Source organism: Vulpes vulpes, chromosome 4, assembly GCF_048418805.1.
Source record: "Vulpes vulpes isolate BD-2025 chromosome 4, VulVul3, whole genome shotgun sequence".
In the NCBI taxonomy this organism is placed as follows: Eukaryota; Metazoa; Chordata; class Mammalia; order Carnivora; family Canidae; genus Vulpes; species Vulpes vulpes.
In genome coordinates, this window is record NC_132783.1 from 131,256,296 (window position 1) to 131,279,904 (window position 23,609).

General features: G+C 40.2%; 1 protein-coding gene across 6 annotated transcripts in view; it reads left to right on the top strand.

Moving 5' to 3' along the window:
- CAPSL (calcyphosine like) overlaps positions 1 to 11,772 on the top strand; it is a 34,035-nt gene extending 22,263 nt beyond the window's left edge. For 2 of the 6 annotated variants that reach the window (XM_026016711.2, XM_026016710.2), the window contains exons 5-6: positions 4,291 to 4,394; positions 11,184 to 11,772. In XM_026016711.2, the coding sequence (XP_025872496.1) occupies positions 4,291 to 4,392 (102 nt within the window). In that variant the 3' untranslated portion in view covers positions 4,393 to 4,394; positions 11,184 to 11,772. Of the gene's footprint in view, positions 1 to 3,863; positions 4,395 to 11,183 lie in introns of those variants that run through there. The other 4 variants (XM_072757099.1, XM_072757102.1, XM_072757100.1 and 1 more) reach the window with 4 other exon arrangements.
- The last annotated feature ends 11,837 nt before the right edge of the window (positions 11,773 to 23,609 follow it).

The following is a 23,609-nucleotide window of genomic DNA, read 5'->3' on the forward strand; positions in this document are numbered from 1 at the left end:
TTACAAACTCATAGCTTGGTAAGGTGAGGAATTATACCTCTGCAACTGTGTCCAAGCTAAGATGACAGTGCCATTTGTCTTTTTCTTTTTTTTAAGATTTTATTTATTTATTTGAGAGAGAGGGAGACAGAGAGCACAAGAGAGCACAAGCATGAGTGGGGGAGCAGGTGGGGAGAGGGAGAGGGAGAAGCAGGTTCCCCACTGAGGGGGAAGCCTGATGAGGGACTTGATCCCAGGACCCTGGGATCATGACCTGAGTCGAAGGCAGAGCCTAACTGAACTGACTGAGCCACCCAGGCACCCCTTCTGTCTCTTATCAACAGCCATAAGTGGACATTTGAATTCAGCCCCAGTTCTGCTGGTAGGTGTCTTTGGAGGCTCTGATAATGGGGTAGGGAGCATTCTTCTCGGCTGACAGAGCAGCAGAACTCTGGGGAGGGTTCCTCCCAACCCCTGCCTCACACAGGAAGGAGTAGTGAGCAGGAAGAGAAGATGGCAATGATAGGAACAGGAAACAAGGCTTCCCCTTCTGAAGGGAGTTTCCCCCAACTTTTTCGATGAAACTTCATGCTAAGTCTTATTAGCACAGGGTCAGGGGACTAGGAAGGTGACCTTTCTTTCCTTCCTGCTGACATTTTCCCACTGGGGACAGAGAAATACCCTTCATTTTAGTCGAAGGGATTAGAGGTGGATGAAAAGAAAGGGAGGTGGGCGGTACCTCGATTCTGTAGGGCAGCCTAATGCTTAGGGACAGAAATAACAGAATCGAACCATATGTTTTCTTCCAACATTGCTGGCTTTTGATCTCTGCAATGGCAGTGGAAAAATAGTCAACTGCCATTTCCCCAAATTAGCCCACCTCCACATGAGATCCCTGGGTGTGCTTGCCTCCTCTCTGCAGGTGGTTCCTTCTCCTCGTTGCCAGGGGAAACCTCAGCTGCCCTTTGCTCTAACCCAAGTCAAAGTGGCCGGTTGTTATGATTCAGCTGATTTAAAGTTCCCTCCGCTGTCCCTTTCAACATTTATTTTAACAAGCCACCTTAAGTTCTCAAATGCTCATAAAGGTCCTTAGGGTTTTTAGCAGTTATAGTGTTTGATACCACCCGAGTATCACAGACCCTGTGCGAATACCCAGCTGACTGTTCCTGCTCATTATCTGGAGTATGTACTGCTGGCTGTACTGCAGAACTTCAGAATCTATTTGTGGGTGGAGATGGAGGATTTGCAGTTTTAGTAAAAGTGCCCTAGATAATTCTTATTCACATTCATATTTGAGATCCTTGTCCCTGAAAGATTCAGAAGTGCCTATTTTTAATCACTACATATGATACGTATAATATCATGCACAAGAATCTCATGTGACATAATTATGGATCTGGATCATTTATTGAGTACTTATCTACAGGGTATTGTGTTAAGGGGCATCATGAAAATGTTTCTGAAAAGTGATGTGTGATTCAGACTTTTGCACACTGAATCATATTTTAAATGCACAAGGTAACTGTTGATGTAAACAAACTCCGTGGCAATTTTTTTTTTATGAAGAGAACAATTAGTTCTTAATTTATCTTTTCCAAATTGAGTTGTCTTATACATTAAGATTTCTTATAGTGAAGCATAGCTATGTTTGAAGCCAGTGCACTCATTTATGGTTAAAAATATATAGTGGATATCCAAGTAGGACAGAATTCAGAAAAAGGCAAGAAATTCAGCATACTCCCCAGCTAAGGATGGTGCTTAAATTTGTGGACTTTTAATAATGTAGGCTAAGCTCTCAAGTAGTCATAAAGGCTCCTGGGGTTTACAGCAGCCATGGATTTGGATGTAACGGATCCCGTCCTAATAATCCCCACATCCTGCTCTCAGAGCAGCCTGTGCACCAGAAGCCATGGGATGGAGGTATGAAAGCAACCAAATAATGTGTGAAGTGAACCTTCCTCATTCAAGTTCTTTTTTTTTTTTTTTTTTTAAGATTTATCTATTTGAGAGGGAGGGGGAAAGAGAGAGAGAGAGAGAGAGCATGAGCATGGGAAGGGGCACAGGCAGAGAGAGAGAAAATCTCAAACAGACTCCTTGCTGATCAGACCTGAGCCAAAATCAAGAGTTGGGCACGTAACCTACTGAACCACCCAGCCTCCTGCCTTTCTATCCCTAAACCCCACCCTAGTTGAGTGAGACTTTCACTTTTTATTTAATATATAGATTTGAAAATTTTCATTTATATATGTTATTTTACAACCACAAATATATTTTAAAAATCTCTCAGAAGTAGATTAGCCTTTGAGAATATGGGTCTTGTTGTCTTATCTATCTCATGTAGATGTTTTTAATAATTAAAATTATTTTAAATATGCTACCGAGTGTATATAAATAATCTCAAACTTATTTTATGATTTTTAAAAAAATCAATCTTAAACAGAGTAAAAGGTGCTGTACTCTGTATCATGACTCAAATATTTCCATTGCTCCCACCTACAACCTTCTCCATTATGTAACAAATATTCTGTTAACTAGGAGTAGCATAGTCTAGAGGCTGACCGAGAGCAGGGGCGTGTACTTTCTCACTTTTTACTAAATGTCCAACAAAATAATTAAGTAGCCAAAGTTATTATTACTGAAATGTAATTTACTATGATGAGGGCAAGTGTGGGGAAATCATAGGGTTTGTGATTCAGGCGATTCTCAGTGTAAGTTGAGTTTTGGGAAATAAGCAGACACCTCATCCAAGAATAACTGATGGCCTTTCCTGAAATGATCAAACATATTAGCTCTGATGTCTGGTTTTATGTAACCTGGCTTCCAGATGAGGTTGAATGCTGGATAACGGAGGACGTGAGTAAAGAAATTGAAGAAAGGAGAACATTAGTGGTATTTTAATTTTGATAAAAACTATGCACATATTTCTTTCTACTTCTAGACCACTGGAAAGCCCAACTTACCTCTTAGTTCTGTCCAATGACTTTCTTCCCTCTGCATTTTACTATTTTGGGGTTGTGTGGGGAGTAGGTAGTCATAGGGATCCTGTGACTTTTTTTCTCTGTTCACTTAAAATTGCAGCACAAAAGGCAAGTGGGTCACTCAGCTTGTGTGATTCTTAGAAGATGTAGGTAGGCACTCCGTGGAAGAGGGGTTTTGAATTATTGATGAGTTTCACTTTTTGTGATGTTTTTAATCCCTAGTGACGCTTAAGATTGAAGGCTCACTAGAGAACAATAGATTTCCTAAACAGCCATCATTATTTGCATCTGTGTCCTCCCATGTAAGCCGGGCTGTACTTTCAGTTAAATTGATTGGTCACAGAGCTCAAACAGGAAGGCTGTTCTTTCCCTGAGTCACTTAAGTATGTCAGCCAGTATGGTTGAAATGAAGAGGTATATTGCCTATACCTCTTAAAAAATTAGATTTAGGGGCGCCTGGGTAGCTCAGTTGGGTTAAGGGTCTGCCTTCAGCTCAGGTCATCATCTCCAGGTCCTGAGATGAAGCCCTGCATCAGCAACCAGCTCAGCGGGGAGTCTGTCTCCCCTTCTCCTTCTGCAGCTCCCCCAGCTCATGCTCTCCCTCTCTCTCTCTCTTGCTCTCAAATAGATAAATAAAGTCTTAAAAAAATAAGATTGAGAACTGTTGTTTCTTCTTTCTAGAAGGAAAGTCATATAAAATTCTAGCCTAGATAAACACAAATCGATATTCCAAAAGACAGTTACAGGCACAGGATGGAGAGAGGACCAGGGTGGTGTGGGGAGACATGGAGAAGGGGGGTGCCTTTTTTTCCCTTCTCACTTTCTGCCTTGAAGTGAGTAAGTTCTATCTTTGAAAAGAATGAAGCCAAAGAATATTTAACTAGAAATCTGTTTCTTTATCCACAGGACAGAATTCCACTTTCTGAAACGTTGCTTGCCCGGACTCTGGGACCTGTGGCGCTATATCTGACATGTCACAGAAGGCCCGTACTAACTACCACCAAAGAAACTTGTTTCTTATTCTGAGTTTCAGTCTCACATTTCCGAACAGAATATGGGCTCCTGCTGTAGAGAAAGGCGAGAACCTATATCTCACTTTCCATTTAGGTTGGTCTGGAAATTTTCAAGACTTTCTACCCATCTTCCCCCCCTTCTACCCCTCATGGTCATCCTCAGTGTGATTGTTTCCTCTTGTCTGAGATCTTATTCTTGATCTGTGTCACTAAAAAGCCTTGACCAAAGTTTCCCTCCCATTTACAGGTACTGGAGATGGGCCTCTGCTGAAATGGTGGGAAGCAAAGTTTTGTTTTTGTTTCTGACTTTTTCACTGCAGGTGACCCCCGAGGAGTTTATGAACTACTATGCAGGAGTGAGTGCGTCCATCGACACGGATGTGTATTTCATTGTCATGATGAGAACTGCCTGGAAGCTCTAAATGTAGGACCCGGGGACCAGGGCCTTGGGTACAGCTACATGGCTCCAAATGATTAAACATCAGCCCCAAACCGGGATCACATTTGATTTAATGTTCATCCCAGTGTGTCTTTTATGTCGACACATGCTGCATTTTCTAGGGCAGAAATGACACTATGTAGTTAACTGTGACTTCACTTCTGTGAAGCTTTTTCCTTAGCTCTGATAGAGGAATTAAATTAAAATAAGATTCAAAAAGATCCTAAAGCCAGGCTCTAGGGTACATACACATGTCCAATAAACATGGGTGCCCATTGATAAAAGTTTGAATATTTAATTACAATATCCACCCATGTACCCACAGGGTGCATCTTCACTTCCTTTTAGATGGCCCATTTCTAGGTAAGAGAATTCACCTGTTTTTATAACGGACTGTAAGTCGTTAAGCACATCAGTTCCAAATTGGGGACCAGAAGAGAACCACACATTAGCCTCAATTTTTATACCTGAGTCTTGAGTTTCTCTGCCAGTGGTTTAGGGAAGCCTCAGTTTGGCGAATAGATTTAGAATGACATTTTTGGGTCATCTAAAGTTTCTGTGAGAGAGGAGGCTATTTCCTTGAGCAGTAGAGCTAGGACCATCCTAGTGGTTAAAGTTTGAGGCTAGGCTGTGCTCTCAGATTTTATGTGGGTGAGTGAGCAGACCATATCAACAAACCTTTGTCCGGTGGAATGTTCATCTCCCTGCTCCCTGCCATTAGCCAATAATGTTGATATTCCCACCAGTACAAGGGGGTGAGGTATGACATAGGCAAGGATCGCAGGCCTACTCCAAAGAGGGTTTTCCATCTTATACTTCACGGCCCAGAGTATTCTCCTTCCAGTTCTAAGCTTTAGCTTCATATTGTCAATGTGTGAGAATCTCCCCAGGAATGGCTTCCAAGCAAAGGCAGCCACAGCTACTAGCAAATAGATATTGAAACCACCACTGCCCCTCTGTGTGTTCTGTGTCTGGGGCCAGAAGTCAAAGCACAGGGACCAGCCTCTTGGCTATGCTGCTGGAGGTAATGACCACCTGCTTTGTTCCTCAAGGATAGTCCTTTTTGTCACCTCTGTCCCTAGCTGCAGTCATCCCCTCATTTGGAGACATGGATTGGGATAATAGACCACTTTAAAATCCCATGTATAGAAGTGGCTCTGGGTTTATGGTCAAACTCACTTGCCGTATTTTGTACCAAAACACTTGTTTACTTTTTATCTCACAGACTTGGAAGTGGAGATCAAGATACACATTGATTTACAATGTGTTAAAGCAGGTGTTTCCAGATGAGAATTGTAGCAGCTTGTTTGTCGTCAAGAAGCTAATCTCCCACTTATTCTGATAACAGGCTGGACAAGTGACCTTTTTCTTGAGGATGGAAGCGACCCCAAATTATGGGAAGCTAGCTTTTCAGAAACTTTTCAGAAACTTAATTGCACACGTATGGTTTTCCCATGACTTTATTATCTAGGCATATATAAAGATGAGCAGGCCAAAAGATGCCAAGTGTTATGAAGAAATATATAGAAATGAGGTAGAAATCCAGAAATGATTATGATGGAATGTATAGGGGAAATATCCATGTTTTCTGTAATCTACACCTTTGCAGACTATGGCAAAGGAGAGGTTCTAGTTTTCTGACATGATTTCAAGCTCACTGCTCTAGATAGATCTGTGTCTTTGATTTTGGGAATGACTCATGCCTCTGCTTAACTGGGGCCATAGTGTTAGCATGTGATTCTGAACAAGGACTAGGTTGTAGCTATCAGCTTCGTCTTCCCCAGTCGTACTTTTGCTTCCTGTCTAATTGGGGCACAGCTATCAGATTTCAGATAACCTATACTTTAGAGTGTATTTGGCCACATTTGGTTGTCTCTCTTCCATCAGGTCAGGTTCTGGGCCCACAAGCAAGGATTCCACCAAGGTCTACCCCCCCAGCCCCAGCGGGGAGTGCTCCACTCCTATTCTGAGTCTTATCTGTGATTTCTGACCTAGTCAGGACTCACTCATTAGAGAAATAAAGTCATTTAAGAAAAATCATCCACTAACAACACTTTTCTGGATGTATTTTCTGTTTATTTAACTTACACAATTTAAATATTACTCCCTTTGCAATTAAAAGGTAAATACTGAGGTCAGAAGATAAAACACAATAAAATATCCTCAATCCTTAGGATTCCTACCTGGACCCCAGATAGGAAGTAAACAGACAAGCCGAAGAGAAGAGGATGAGCTTGGCAGCTTTTCACGAAACAGAAACAGTGTATGTAAAAATTCTGAGAATCAGGATTGGCCAGAGTAAGCCACCAATACCAGTACTGAATCTGGGTTCTGTCTCCCCCGAAAGGCAAACGTAGGCAAGAACAGAGGTCTGCCCCTAACCAGCTTCTTCAAGGACTGGTTCCCATCCTGCCTGAATTCCATTCAGAGTGCAAGTGAGTAATCTAAGAAGCATTGGTGGTGTAGCCTGAGTCTGTACGGCTGATTTTCATAGACATTCAAACCTCGATAGGAGTTTTTCCCAGACCCAAATGGCACTCTGGAGGATGCTGCATGGCTTTTTGTGGTTTGGTGGCACCATCGAGTAGTGCTTCATACCCTCATAGCAGCTTCTTGAGGCAGAGCTGGGTCCCCACCAGGTAAGCTACAGATTAGCTTTGTCACATTACAGTTTTAGGTTAAATATATCCCATCACTAAATATTTATTGAGTCACTGCTGTGTGTCCTGCTCTACTCTAGGCTGTGGGGACACAAGGAAGGGGCAAGGATAAATGTAAATAAAACCACTGGTTTTGAAACCCAACTAACAGCCCAACTGTTAAGAGATTGGAGAGGAGGGGAAGCCTCGGCACTGAAGCCAGGATAGTTAGGGCCCTTTATTTGGCAATGTGTTGCAGAACCATGTGGTAAATTTAATGAACGTAGACAATCTATCAAGACACTGCCAGGAAAATACCCCCCTATTCTTGGAGGCAGATCATTGTGTCAGCCGTTCCCTTCTCTTGGCCAGTGTGGACTGCCTTACTGAGCCGTGAGCGTACAAGTAGGTAATGATTCAACCCTCTGTAGGCAATTGACAGATGCAATTTGTTCTGCTGATGTTTAATCAAGTGGAGAGATGATATTAACCAAATATGTATTCTTGGCTGGTATGTGGGCGTCCTTCTGCTCCTTCTTCATGAAATTCTGCTAACACCCTCCGAGTGGTATACCTTTCTGGATTTATGAACAACTCTCTGGGGCAGAGAATGAAAAACCCCACCAGTTCCAATTTCTCAGCTCAGTCAACAAACTCGCTTTCCTGGAAATCATAGGCTGTGCTTGTAAATTAAGAGTGTGTTGAAAGAAGCAGCAAAGTTGCAAATTTTAGAAATGCTTATGATTCAGGGGAAAACAAAGGAGCCGAGGATCTGATAGACGGTCATAGAATGTTCTCTTCACATAACCGATCCTTTGGAAAGCCAGTGTTTCTAAGAGTGGTTCTCCTCCTCCAGGTCGCTGATGTGGAAACTCCATAACCTTGATAGAGATAGCTAGTTCTTTCCACATCATAAAAAACCCTCACTAAATGAATCCCCTAAAATTATGTCTTATAAAACAGATGACGGGTGAAATCTGTTGAAAGAAACATAAACAAATGATTGATGGGGGTTCTGAGAACACTGCTGTGTGAGAAGAGTTCTCTTGCCACCTCAGTTGGTGTGGTGAGGAGCTTGTGGTGAAGCGGCTCTTCCTCTCTGAGAATAGCATGACCTTCTTGTTTTATTTTCACACCTGCTTCGCCAAAGCCAGTATCTTCCCTCAGCAGAATAGAGTGGAAGGTGCTCTTTAGGAGTGAAACTCACCGAGAATATGAACCACCGACCAGTAGCTGAGGTTTTGATAATGGACCTTGCAACTCCCAGAAAGGTATATTGTGTCAGGGAAAGAAAATCTCAAAATGTACCGGCCTACTTTCTTTTGTTCTAGATTCTTCTTACTCTTCACAAATGGAATTTATTCGTTTATGATTTCTCTGGAGTATGATACAAATTCTAACAGCCATTAAACATGGTTGACGCAATTTCTGCTTCACCAAAGTTCTTGTGAGCACCATGGGTTTCCTGTTCCCACTCTCCTCCCAACATGGGTGCAAGTGGCGCACAGCTCAGATGTGCATGGGTTGGACCCATCACGCTGCCCGTGTAACTGTCATTCACCTCCAGTTTTGTTCTGCAAGAGACCCTATAAAAAATTTAAGAGCAACCCTGTGACTCAGCTCAAGCACCCGAAATTTTGAGGCAAGATCTGAGTATGTAGTTTGTAATTCTGTCATGAAAGACTTGAGTAACTTTTTCTTTGTAAACCTTAACACTTGGCACTCAGACACTGGTATTGATTCTGGGAACATCTTGATCTTAAACTTGAAAGGTTTGAGTTGCTGGTCTCCTAGAAACACTCGGGCCACATGCAGAACTGATGCCAGTCAGTGCTCTCAGAGAGCCTTAGAACAGAAAAAGGAACCTGTAATTGAGGGAAAATGACAGATGGCAGAGTGGCTTGCTCTTGCCGGGGTGATAGTGAGCCTCAGAGTGCTTCCACCTTGATGCTATAAAGTGCAGCACAGATGCAGGGCATTACCAAATGTCAGGCATTGCCTTATGAAACCCAGATCATTCTTTTTTTGTTTCCAAGGGGACTGCAGAATAAACTCTCTTCCACAGATTTCATACTTAGGCTTAAAATCTCATTTAGCAATATCATTCAACATCCATTTATTTAAGATTATCTCTTTTTTAAGATTATCTTTGAAGCTGCACAGTAGATACAGTAAATTACCAATAATTTCAGCTCCACTAACTGAGCTCACTCAGATAGGGTTTGAGTGAAAATTTATTTCTGTTTCATCTGTACTAAAAAGAATCATTGTTAAGCAAGTCTGTATAGAAAGATTATAAGAGCTGTGCCTGCTTATGTTCATATATGTTTTACAGATACTTGGAAATATCTATTCACACATACATGTGATTAATATGCTAGTCATAAAAAGTTCCCACATATCTGCAAACAGTCCTAGGCCAGTTGCTCGGCGGCAATACTTTACCTAACTGTGACACAAACTATTTTCTAGATAGTGAGGAGCTCCTCTAAGTAAATCCTATCCTGATAGTATCTTTAATAGAAATTGAAGTTGAAAAGCAATGTTTTATAAATCAGAATTTCTATGACATTTATGATATTAATCTTAAAATATTTGGTTAATAAGCTGTACATTGCTTATAGTGGTAAGTGCTTTCGAGCAGAAATTTGTCATAATGGCCATAGTTAGGATATGACTTTAAGGAACCAGAAACTGATAAATTTTTGACCTACAAAGTTAGAAACAGTTTAATATCTAATGCCAACTTTGTCTTTTTATCACTTCATCATACTGTGCCTTGCCATTAACATGATTCTGATTTAGTAGCATTTCTCCAATTGAACGCTTGACACATTAACAACTCTTGTACTAAAAGAGTTCATCTAGCTTTTGTTTCTGTTTTAAAGTCTTTCCAAAATATTTTTCTTCTTAACAGCTAACATATTAGATATCATGCTTCTTTAAAAGTTTACTTCCTAGATGGTGCTTTTGGATCATTTAAAAATGTTACTTGGGTGACATTTCATTTGCAGGTGATGAAATTTCTTCTTTGCAAATGATAAGGCCCTGCTCAAATTGTACTTGCTCATGCTTTTAAGAGGACAAAATGTAACTTACCCCCCTAAAATTATTGTGACAGCCAAGAATGAGAGTTTGAAAATTTGATGTTAATATTCCTTTTCCTGCAGGGTTGGATCACTCTTATCTAGCAGGCCAAGCAAGTTCCCACAATGCCCAGCCTCTGAGTGGTACCCCTAGGACTGTGGGGAATAGGACTACTCTGTGTGGCTGGTATTAAGGATTGGGGGAGGTTAAGAGGAAGGAGAGAGAAATGGAACTTAGGGGCTGATTTCTGCTCTTTTAATTTCATTGCCCATTATAGGATGCACAGGGCCAATTATGAAACACTAACACATATCCTGACCAAATTGAGAAGTTTGTCTTTTAGCACCTCCCATATGGCTAGTGCCTTCCATCTTGCTATTGAATCCCAGGCATTGTGGATTATGGGGTGCCCAGGGATCCTGGGAAATGCCCCATCCTCTAGTTCTATCCTTATTTATGTGATCGGTCTAAACTTTCTTTCCTTAAAGAGCTTTGTATCTGTGCATGCATGCTATAAATTTCTCTATTGTAAAGAATTAGTGATAATCACAAGTATGATCATATGAAGTATGCTCTAGAGTAGCACTGTCCCATAGAACCTCCTGGGATGGTGGAAATGCTCTACATCTGTGCTCTCCAAGATATCAGCCACTAGCCACAGATGGCTACTGAGCAACTGAAATATGGCTAGAGCAACTGAGAAATTCAATTTTTCATTATGTTTAATTTTAACAAATTTAAATTTAAAAAGCCATATGTGACTAGTGGCTGCTGTATTGGATAGCACAGTTCTAAAAATTTTTATCTTAATGCAAAAAATGATAGCCAGTAGGCAGGTGGGTCTTTGGCAGACCTTGCAGACACCCCACCTCGGAGGAGAAAGGTGAGCCAGCTTCCCTGGTCCCCAGTTACCTGACTCTGCTTGACTGCTTGTGGCAAATCAGATTGCATAGAAAATATTTCAGGGAGAAGGTAAAATGCTCTATTATGTCTCACATATTTTGACACCATCTCCTTTTTTTTTTCCCTTGCCTTTTATCCCCCTCAGGTTTCAAAAGAAGAATTTTTGAACTATTATGCTGGTGTTAGTGCTTCTATTGACACCGATGCCTATTTCATTTTAATGATGACAAAATCCTGGAGATTATGAATTTCTGTCTATTAATTCTTTTGGAAATCGGAGACTCTCAGAGAGTGGAATGACTTTGAAAGAAGTCCGGTGCTATAGATTTTTGATAAGGTGTAAACTAAAGTTTCTGAAAGATCTAGGGTTTTAAAAAGCAATAGATCTTCAGTCACCTTACTTAATGGCCTGGGACATATTAATTTGCTTAAATGCCTGAGGATATATTTTTAAATCAGAAAGAAAGGAAGAACTGAAGGAAGAAAGGAAGCCATGAAGTGAGCCTGGAAAGTCGTTCTTAGGTGAAATAATGTACCCCTTGTTATAGTTGTTTCTCTCACAGGGGTAAATGTAGGTGTTTCCCCACACCTTTACTTATTCTGTCTTTGGAGTCTTTAGCAGGAGGTGATTATAAAAAAATTGGGGGAACATCTGACTGTGTAATGTTTCCACGAGCTTACTTATTTTAATGTGTTTCTTGGCGAATACAAATAAAATTTATTTTATTCTGAAATTTAATGGCCTTCCGCCCCATCCCCATCTTCATACTTTGATCTACAGATACAAAGTCAGCAAATGCCCACACCTGCATGAACAGGGGACATGAGTGATTTTGGTGATGAAAGCAAAGTGAGCTCAGTTGGCCTCCTTGGTGGAAGGCTGGGCTTTTATGGAGTGAGTTCACTTCCTGGATCAACCTATTAGGACGAAAAGCAGTGTGCAGGGAAATCGAAGTGCCCATGAGAATTCTTGGAGGCTTTTTGGAACTTTAGGGTATATTGATGAGGAAGACTTTGAAACTGTTTTGAGAATTTGCCTTTGGAACCCACTTTTAGGCTCCTCCACAAGGAAGGTGATACCAGGTTTCCTGACCATTTAATAATATCTGCTTCACAGCAAACAAAAATGGCTGGGAGCCGACTACACATAAAACCACAGACGTTTATCTTGGAAAAGATGAAGAAATGAGGTGGGAGAGGAGATGAAAGGCTGAGCTGGGCTTCTCAAACTTTGATGAGCCCCCAAATCACTGAAAGATCTTGTTAAAATGCTAATTCTGATTCAGAATTCAGGAGTGGATTTAGCCTTTCTAACAAGCTTCCCTGTGATGTTGATGCCTCTGGTCTTGATCTGTGATCTCTGGTCTTCCCTGTGATGTTGATCCCTCTGATGCCTCTGGTCTGGTAACACGGCCAGTAGCAAGGGTTAGAGATACCAGCGTGAATATTTCCAGTGGTTTTGGTTTATCCAAAATTTGATTTTGTCCATCTCTAGTTGGCCATCATAATTTGTGAGTTTTAGTTGCTGAACCATCCTCTCCTTGCCCATCAAGTCCTGAAAATACAAAGGAGGCACCAAGAATATGTATGTGCTTCCCAGGCTCGTGTAGGAGAGAAATAGCACTCCCAAGACATCTTGTATGGAGGCATTTTGATTGGAGCATTTCTCACGGCCAAGGGCTGAGTCCTGTAGCCTTCCAGCCTTGAGGATCTGATTGTGTCAGCCCATTGAGAGTAGGTTCCTTTTTTAAGACAGACCTTTGTTGAGCAAGCTCATAGCAACTGATGCTAAAACTGGCATACCATCTACTATGGAGAATGCAGTTCTCATATTTGCTGAGGTCAGATCAGAGAACCTTCTCTGTGTTTGAGGATGGGAGAGAGTGACAATTAGCTCCCGGTTCAGTTGCTTTTAGCAGTTTATTCTCAGGTGCCAGTAAGCAGGGCAGAGGACAAACAAATCACATGTTAGGGCAATGTTTGCTGTAAAAAAACTCTAAAATTTACAAAAGCTCATACAATAGATATTTATTTTTTCATTCATGAAATAGTATTATGCATCAGCTGTTTGTAGTCAGTGAACAGCTTTCTCCAGGTGGTGATTCTGGGTTACAGGATTCCTACATTTTGTGGTTCTGCTGTTTTCCAGGGCTCTGTAGTCACTGATATCCAGTGCTTGTTGGGGAAGAGTGTGTAGAGAAGGCTGAAGAACTTTCTGAAAAACTATGGCCTGGAAGGAAGACACATTTCTGCTTGTATTTTGTTTGAGGATGACTGGTCACATGATTACCTCTAAGTGCAAGGGAGGCTGGGAAGTGTAGTCTTAGTCAGGAAATCTTCCTGCCAGTGCAAATCTAACATGGGGAGGGTACAAATTTTAGTGGACCACTAACCATCTCTGCCACTTAAAATAGCAATTCTCATTGCCTTCTATTTTCTTTCTTTTCTTTTTTTAAATATTTACTTATTTGAGAGAGAGAAAGCAAGCCAGTGAGAGAAAACATGAATAGAGCAGAGGGAGAGGGAGAAGCAGACACCCCACTGACCCGGGCAGCCTGATGTGGGCCTCAATCCCAGGACTGGGATCATGACCTGAGCCAAAGACAATTAGCCCACTGAGCCAGTGCCCCTGACTTCCATTTTCTTGAGGAGGTATGCTTGGTGGTCTTGTTAACCCATGTGAAGTAAGATATTTGCCAGATTGGAGAAGTATAGAGCTGAAGTCTTTCTATCCTTAGCCATGTTAGCAACTAAGAAAACAACTTCTCAACAATATCAGATAATGATTCCCCACGTAGCCAGTCTTGTCAATTGGGCCTTATGGCCCTATTCCAGATCTTGAAATTCATGCTACACTAATACTGAGGCAACTCATCCTTTATCCGCCTCTATGGTATAGAAGCTAGGAGTTTTTCATCTATGTCCACACAGGAGTTTTCTGTGGGGAGTTGTAGCTATGTCCTATCTCACATACCGGAACCAAGTTATTCATGTTAGTGAATGAGAAAATTTTTGCCCTAGAGGCAGATCTTTCATTGAAAACTTAATTATAGAGTTATTTGGTCACTGGAATAAGAACAAAGGGCATAGGGACGCCTGGGTGGCTCAACGGTTGGGTGCCTGCCTTTGGCTCAGGTCATGATACTGGGATCCGGAATTGAGTCCCACATCAGGCTCTTGGTGAAGAGCCTGCTTCTCCCTCTGCCTATGTCTCTGCCTCTCTCTCTCAGTCTGTGTCTCTATTGAATACATAAATAAATCTTTTTAAAAAAAAGAACAAAGGGCATAAAGATTAGAATATTTAATGAAATTAGGCTGACAGTTTATTGCATTCATCTTGCCAGTGAGACCATAACATTCTTTTTACAAGAGTCCCTGGAGGGAAATAACAGAGATTCCCTCTCTGACCTCTCTCTTTCTCAGTGCTTCATAGTTGACGACCCATAGAAGGGACGCTTTTCGCTTTAGATATGTTAATTAGACATGTCTATGAAATCACTCAGGATCTAGCCAGCCTCACCCATTTGAGGGTGATGTTTGTCTCTGTAGGGTACCTTTTATATACCTCTATTCTAATTAATTTTGTATAAAATCTCACAGTAAAGATAGCATTGCTCTGAGGCCTATCTTATTTCCATGTTATTTGGAGTATACCTTACTGCAGTTCCAGTGAAGTGACCACAGACATCAGATACTTTTTTGTTTCATATTGGTGGGAGAAATTAAATCAGAAGAGGACAATATTATCTCAAAATAATTCAGCTGAATAATTATCATCCTAATTTAATAAATTATGGGAAGATTTCAAGTTTGCAAGTGTTGTATACTGACAATGTGGACTATTATTACAAATAGAAATTATAGGAAAAGATTTTAGAATCAAGTAGAAAAATCAGAACATCATTAAGATCTTAGCTCTAAAATATAATGCCAGCCCCTGAAAATGGGAAGCAGGGAGACCTTACTTTCTTTGGTTGCAAGAGACCAGATAGTAGACATTTGTACATGTTTCTCATGTTCACTTGAAATCAGCAGATCCAAAATAAAGTTCATTACTCCTTTCCCTGCCCTCCATTAACCCCACCCCATCTTATACTTACAATGAGTATGCTTCTATCTCAGTCTGTGTCTTCAGCTATATGAGCAAGAAATCCAAGGATCTTTGTTCCCTCTCTTGCCAAGAAATGGTTAAGAGTACAAATTCCAGAGCCGGTCTGCTTGGTTTAAAATCTGACTCTGCTTTGTCAAATAGTGGTGACGTGGATGGAACTGGAGGGTATTATGCTGAGTAAAGTAAGTCAATTGGAGAAGGACAATCATATGGTTTCACTCATATGGGGAATATAAAAAATAGTGAAAAGGATTATAAGGGAAAGGAGGGAAAATGAGGGGGAAAATAAGAGAGGATGACAAAACATGAGAGACTCCTAACTCTGGGAAACACACAAAGGGTAGTGGAAGGGGAGACGGGCAGGGGGATGGGGTAACTGGGTGACGGGCATTGAGGGGGGTACTTGATGGGATGAGCACTGGGCGTTATACCATATGTTGGAAAATTGAACTACAATAAAAAAAAATCTGACTCCGCGTGGCTTACTAACTGTATAACCTTAGGAAAATGACTTGACCTCTCACACCTCAGTTCTTCATCTGTTAAATGGAGATAATAGTAACTATACTGTAGGGTGAGGGTTAAATGGGTTACAGAAAGCACTTAGAACCTTAGCTAGTGCTAAATGAGCTCTGAACAAGGGTTTGACATTATTTCACATCACTTTCTAGAGTCAGCTGATTTTTTGTGTGTCCCTTCTCTCCTTCCCCACTGTATACATTGAGTTCCTCTTACCTCAAATACAGATATGATCTCCTGGTAAGTCTGTGCCTATAGTCTTATACGTTTTCCTCCACGCTTCATGCTAATACTAGGATGATTTTTCCTAAGCCTCAGGTTCACCTACATAACTTCATTTCTTAAAGACATTCAGTAACTCCCCAAGCCCATTTAAGAGTTCAGACATAGGGATACCTGGGTGGCTCAGTAGTTGAGCCTTTGGTTCAGGTCGAGATTCTGGGGTCCTGGGATTGAGCCTGACATCGGGCTCCCCGGAGGGAGCCTGCTTCTTTCTCTGCCTGTGTCTCTGCCTCTCTCTGTGTCTCTCATGAATAAAGAAATAAAATATTGAAGAAAAAGAGTTCAGACATGTGGTGTGGCATTCAAGACCTCCATGATTTGTCCTGACATATATATTCCCAAATGTCTCTCCCATCACATCCTTCATATTTTCCATGCTTTGGTATACAAGTGTGTTCTAATAGAGAATTCATCTGGTCTTTGTCCCAGGTTCCTGGTGGAGAGCTTCTAAAATTCTTGGAAATTTCTGAATGATTAAAGTGTCCTGGTGATACTAACAAGGTGACCCAGGGTGAACAGCTAGACTTGGGAGTGGGGGAGGCTGCTCACCAGAAAGCTGTACCACATGATGAGACAATTAGAGCTTTGGGCCAGGCCATCTCTGAGAAGGGGAGGGTTTCTGGAGATTGAGTTCAGTTTCATGGACAATGATTTCAAGCATGCCCACATAATGAACCTCATTAAAAATTCTCAACATTGAGTCTCAGTGGCACTTCCTGGTTGGTGAAAATATCGATGCACTAGGAGGGTGACATGCCTTGATTCCAGAAGACGAGAAGAGAGCACTCTGCATTTCTTCTCAGACTTTGCCCTACACATGTCTTTTTCTGGCTAGTCCTCCTGATTTGCATTCTTTACAATGAAATTCACACACACACACACACACACACACACACACGCATGCACACATGCACACACACTCACACATACTATTGAATCTGTTTCTCTGGAGAACCCTGACTAACACAGAAGTGTGAGTGGCCCTGAAGTAAGAAGTAAACTTCTGAAGTAAGAGCATTCTTGTTGGGGACTCTCCCCTAAAAGTTTGGGAGCCTTCAAACTCTGGGTGGTTAGTGCCAGAACTGAATTGCAGTATATCCAGTTGGGGTTGAAACAGTATAACAAGCTAAGTGATTATTTGCTATACTGACTCCTATTTCAAGGCCTAATTCAAAAGTTAAAGCCTTTACAAAGCTTTCCATGATCTTCCAACAAGATTGGCTTCCTCTTTCAATATTCTATTTCTCTTTCATTGAGTATATGTATATTTTTATATCACAGACTACCAGTCAGATGTATAAGAAATATTACTTTATTTTCTCCAGCAGACATTCAGATTGGAACATTTCCCCCATTGAAGCTGCCTGGCAGGAAGTGTAGTTTCAGTCTTTCCTGGGACTTCCACCAAGGTTGCTCTATAGTTGTTCTTATTTTAATTTAAGATTTATTTATTTATTTATTTATTTATTTATTTATTTGAGAAAGAGAGAGAACATGAGCAGGAGGGGCATAAGGTGAAGGAGAAAAAAAATCTCAAGCAAACTCCACGCTGAGTGCCCAGCGTGACACCAAACTTGATCCCACCACCCAAGAGATCACAACTTGAGCTGAAACCAACTTAAGCTTAACCAGCTGATCCACCCAGGTACCCCTTGTTCTGTGGTTCTTAGATGTGGCATGCAGGGGAAGGGAAGGGTATAACCTCAGTTCATATAGGCCATCCTTGATACATCTATTGTCCCTCTTTTTAAGTTCTCTTTAAGTCCATAGAATCATGGCAGCTTCTCTACCATACTTGGGAAATGACAATTTTGAGAAGTTACCAATAAGGTAGATGAAAAGCTCACTTTTTAGAGATCTGTGGCTATCTAGGTGAGAAATCCAATAGGCAGTTGAGTGTTCATTCATTCAACCAACAAGTATTTATTGAGCAAATACTCAGTACTACCAGTAAGTACTGTCTCAGGTGCTGAAGATTTAACCTTGAATGAAAGACATATGATATATTTACTCATGGAAGTTCAGCTTAGTAGACATGATTCTAAAACTCAGAGTATAGGTCTGGATGGACAGGAAAATCTTGAAGGTGGAGAGCCAATAAATGTAATGAAAATAGCAAAGGTACAGGAGATATCATATGACTGAAGGGGCAAAGTTCTGGAGTGGGAGGGAAGGGTGGAGTAAAGGACTGTAATGGTTGATTTGGTCTTCTACTGATAGAAGGGCATCTCATTCTTTGGGAGAAGAGTTGGTAGGGATTTGTGGGCATTTGGGAGTTTGTTAATAAAAATAGGAAGGGAAGAAAATGTCATGGCCCGGTTTTCTCAATGTAAAGGCAAAAACACCTGCTGGGAATGAGAAAGGCTGAGGTTTAATGGGAGGACTTGGAGAAGTGGAGGTTTGGCAGGAGTCATGGAAGGCATTGAGGGGAAGCACCAATGAAGGAAAGCACCAGTAAAGGAAAGTAAAAATTTATATGGACACCTTTTGGCAGGATTCTGAGATTTTCAATGGGACAGTATAACAGGGTAAAGAAGGAGAGATGCAAACTGTAGAGACATGTCCTATTGAAAAAGAACTTTACCTACCTCCATTTTGATCTCAGTCTATAATTTCTATTTAAGTCCTTTTTTCCAACTTATTTCTTAACTCAGGCAAAAGATCTGGCAGGCAACGATTTCCATGATGGGAACCAAAACCACTCCCTCAAGCAATAACAATTGCCTGGATGCTAGCAAGACCCTGCATGATTGACCCCAGAGCAATGATTGACCTGACCTTTACTGCTCACCTAAACGTACCCACAACTTTTGTCCCACATTTTCCTTATATAAACCTAGAAGTATTTTCAGCACTTTGGAGACAGCCTTGGGCCACTATTCCTCTGTTTCCTAGTGTTGGCTTCGCTGAAATAAATTCTTTTGTTTCGCTACTGGTCATCTTTCTGCCTTTGGATATTGTAAGACGTGAGTGGCTGAACCTGTTCTGTTTTGGACCCCTGGAACCAAGCGCTCTCGCACCCTTGGGCTCCCATTACAGTCTCATCTTGTTCCATAGCATCTATCACTGCAATTTGCACACAAGAGGTGCTTGATGAACTGTGGTGGAATCCAGAAATTATTTAAAAGATGGGAGAATAGGGAATCTTGAAGTTCACTGTTGTGTCACCCATAACACAGGGAAGAAATCAGGTTATGATTGTAGAACAGCAGACTCACCTTTTATTAAGTCAATATCAATGTTATCCTAGAAAAATAAACTTTGTAGAAAAAATAGAAGTTTTAATTCCAAATAATAATTATATTGAGAAATATTAGATTCTTTTCATTATTTTTATTATAATAATAAAATGTATACACTCCCTCCCAAAAGGAAAAGAATACAAAATGGTAATTGAAAAGTCTCCTATTTTTATATTCCCATCTATCATTCTATTCTCCTTAATAATAATAAAACATTTTGGATCTTTGTCTTCCAGAGTTTTTTCTAAGCATATTCTAACTCTAATACTCTGTCTCTCTCTATATATACTTTTTAAAAAAGATCATTTGGGGTACCTGCGTGGCTCAGCTGGTTAAGTGTCTGACTTTTGGTCTCGGCTCAGGTCATGATCTCAGGGTCCGGAAATTGAGCCCTGTGTTGCTATCCATGCTTAGCGGAGAGTCTGCTTGAGATTCTGTCTCCTTTTGCCTTTCCCCTAGCTAGTGCTCTCCCTCTCACTATTTTTCTAAAATTAATCAATAAATCCATCTTTTTAAAAAATGTTTTGTAGTAGATACTTTTGTTTGCTTCTCTAATATACTTTATTTCATTCCTCTACACCCTTGTTTTGGCTAGGTATTCATCTCATCCCCAGGTCCAAAGAGTGAGCCATTTTCAAGGCAGTTCGTGTATGGCATTCTCTAGTGACTGTCCTTGGTCCAGGGATGCATACATGACTAGCTGGGTCAATCATGCCAAAGGGAAAAAAAAATAAATGCCATGCTTAGGAGGGAAGTGTGTGTGTGTGTTTTCTTCCACCTGACAATTCATGTGAGAAATGGCTACATTCATTGCTATTAGATTAAGGGATCAATGAATATTGAAATCCTTCAATTTCCCAATCATTTTTCTTTTCCCAAAGATTCCCCGTACAGTATAGACAAAAGCCATTTCTTTAAGGGATGGAGAGAAGGTATCTGTGCCTACTGCTGTATGGATGGGACAGGAGAACTTTCTCAGATAGGGACATTTGTGTTGTCCTATAAATGTGGCTTCCTATCTGTCTTCAGATCTGACTGAAGGAGGTGCCTTAGTGGCTCAACTCTTCACCCCTTTCCTATCCACATGCTTTACCTCATGTTTCAGACTTCCCACACAAGAGAAAGTATTTCTTCACTCTTTGAGCCTAGCTTTGGCCATTTGACCTGTTTGGCCAATAAGATGAGGTGCAAGTGACAGGTGTGCCAATTCTGGGCTTAAGCCTTAGAAAGTCATTGTGTTTCTGTTTGTTCTCTTGTGTCACTACTATGAAAAGAATAGACCTGAGTAGCCTGTTAGTCTCAAGAAAAAGGCAATTCACAGATCATTGTGTTCCCATTTGAACCCAGTATAAGTCAGCTGACTTCCATTCTGTTGCCGATGCTGGAGTCATCCCAGCTGATACTAGTAGAACCACCCAGTGGAACACAACCTTGGTCATTCAACTCCCACACAATGGACAATTTGTGACAATAAATGATGTTTAAATTACCAATATTCTAAATTTTACATACTCAAATGTATCACTCTTTTTTAATGGCTTCTGGGTTTTGTGCCTTTTTTTTTAGAAATGCTTTTCACATCCAAAGAGTATAAAATGATTTGCCCAAGTCTTCCAGCAAATCTGTTTTCATTTTAAAAATCGTATCTTTGATCTATGTTGATTTATTTTAGAAGTCAGTTAGTACTTCACTCTTTATCTACAAGTGGCTAGTGTATTGTTCTAACCTCTATTAAATAATCTATCTTTTCTTCACTAGTTAATGAAATTTTTGTAAGTACACTGATCTGGACGCATAGGTTTTCTAATCTATTCATTGATTGTCAAAAAACAAAAAAAAAAAAAGAAGAAAAGAAAAGGAAAAAAAGAAAATATAACTGAAGATATCTATAATTTCTAGGCAAGTAATTTTACAGCTTTTTGCACTGATAATTATCATTTTGTCATTTCTAAATGTATAATGAACATAGTTCATATTGCGTTTTAAAAATGAGCAAATGTCAAAATCACTCATATAGTTAGTCTTGCCTCAATTCTTTTCTTCTCCAGAATTGTGCAGGTGCTTCTTGAACACATATTTTTCAACATGATATTTAGAACTATAGTGTAGGTATATATGTAAATGGTATGTAAGACTACACATCACTTATTAAATATGATTATTTCTGAGCAATGGAATTAGAGAACGAGATCTTTTACTTGTTTCATCATACATGTCTGTCTTTCTTGGATTTGGAGGAACAAATATTAGTTTCTTATTAAATATTCAATGAAGATTTTTTTCCCTTTTAAGATTTTATTTTATTTTATTTTTTTAAATAATAAATTTATTTTTTATTGGTGTTCTATTTGCCAACATACAGAATAGCACCCAGTGCTCATCCTGTCAAGTGCCCCCCTCAATGAAGATTTAAAGAAATAATTCAACATATGGAAATATTATAATCAAAGACCTTAATAAAGTTGTTGTGTCTCTTAGTGTATTTTTTGCTTGATCCTTTTGAGTTTTCTAGATATGCAATCATTCCATTTGCCAATATTAGTTTAGTTTTCTCCTGTTTAATATTTATGCTTTTTACTTTTTCTCTTCATCTAATTGCATGTTCTAGATTTCTAGAACAATGTTAAATGTAGTGACAGTGGAATTTCTTGTTTTATCTCTAAATTTAATGGAGTACTTTTAATATTTCACCATTGAGGATGACCCTGGCTTATATTCCACTCTTATTTTACTAAAGTTTTTTTTTTATTAAAAAAAACCTAAGCATCACTCAAATCTACACTGTTACTCTCACATTTCAATCCATGAAAGTTTATTGATGGTAAAAAAAGGACTTGACAGCACATTCATCAGTCTCATGGAATAGCACTTACTGAATTTTTATCTAATTAAACCAGTTATTCCTTAAACTATAAAAGTAACATTTTACTATTATCCACTGATCACAGTGTCTTTAGCATATTAAAATGCTTTCTGATTATTTGTTCTTTTCGCTTAGTGACTAGTTCGATTCATACTTTGCAGTAACTAATTTGTCAGAAAAAAAGAAAAAGTCCTTCTCAGTCTCTGTGAATTCTCTTCTCCTCACTGAGAAACCTTTAGCCAGAGTAGAAAGGAACTGACCCTCATAATTTACAGTTGAGAGGTCCACAAGATCAATTCAAGTATTTCTGCAGAATTTGGCATTGGAGTTTTATTTTTCAAACCTCAGGGGCATCTTATGTTGTTTGTTTCACATTTGTTTTCACCAGTTGCTTTGTGAGTATTAACGTATTCCTCTGACCCACCAAGTTTTATGCATCATACCACAAATCTCACAAAAATGCCACGAGCCATTAAAATGTAAAAGTTAGATTAGACTTTAATGTGCATCTAAAATAAAGAAAATAAGTAAATAAGCAAAATTAAATTCAGACATTCATCAGAGAAATAAATGAAGCTTTGGAAAATTCTCTCCCCTACCCTATTGTTTCCCCATGTCTGTGGTCACAGTGGTTAAGAGTGCAGCTGGGGAGGTAACTGTGGATGGGGAAGGCAACCGACTTCTTACACGTGGCTGCCCAGATGTGCCACTCAGAGATGCAGTGCCTGCCTCTGAGCATCCCGGCCTGGCATCATTCTATCCTGAATGGTTATGAAGAAAGACACTGACTAATGCAATATCATTCGCTAACATGCTGATTCATTCATTCCACGTTATGATTGAGTGCCGTCTGGATCTTAGGTATTGTGTTTAGCAACAGACATAAACCCCAATAAGTCACAATGGTCTCCGCCAGAGTGTAGAAGCCCATAGGGGAGTCAGATTAGGTAGTGACAAATCAACATGGTGACAGTAGAGGTAAGCACAAGGTGTTATAGGATTCCTCCATAAACTCTGATCACACATGGAATTTATTATGCTGCACCTGATTAAAATCCTCCCAAGTACTCCCACCACTTGAGGACTAAATCAAAACTTCTGAGACTGGCATGTCAAACACTTAACCACTGGCCCCCACCAACTCTGCCAAGTGCCATATCAGCCTCTGCTCAGCAGACCCTCTGCCTGAGGATGGCTTCCACTGAACCACCTGCTGAAGGAACCCGCGCCCTTCATTCTCTCTGTGAGATACACTGACATCTACATTGAGACTTAGCGGCTAGCAGGTTATCCTCTAGAACATTCTGTACTCACCCAGTGAAACTTAAACTCACCCAAGTCAGTCCTGCATGTTCCAGACTTGTTTAGACCAGTTAGACCTGTTATTGTAACCATATTACGAGGCCAATAAAGTACAAGTATGCAAAGAAAGACTGACGTTGATCTATGACAACAACCTTCAATGGTTTGAAAAAACCTGACAAAGTCACGTTGAAAGAATCTTGCTACCACAGGGTTGAAAACACGATGATATGAGATTGAGCTGGAGAATAC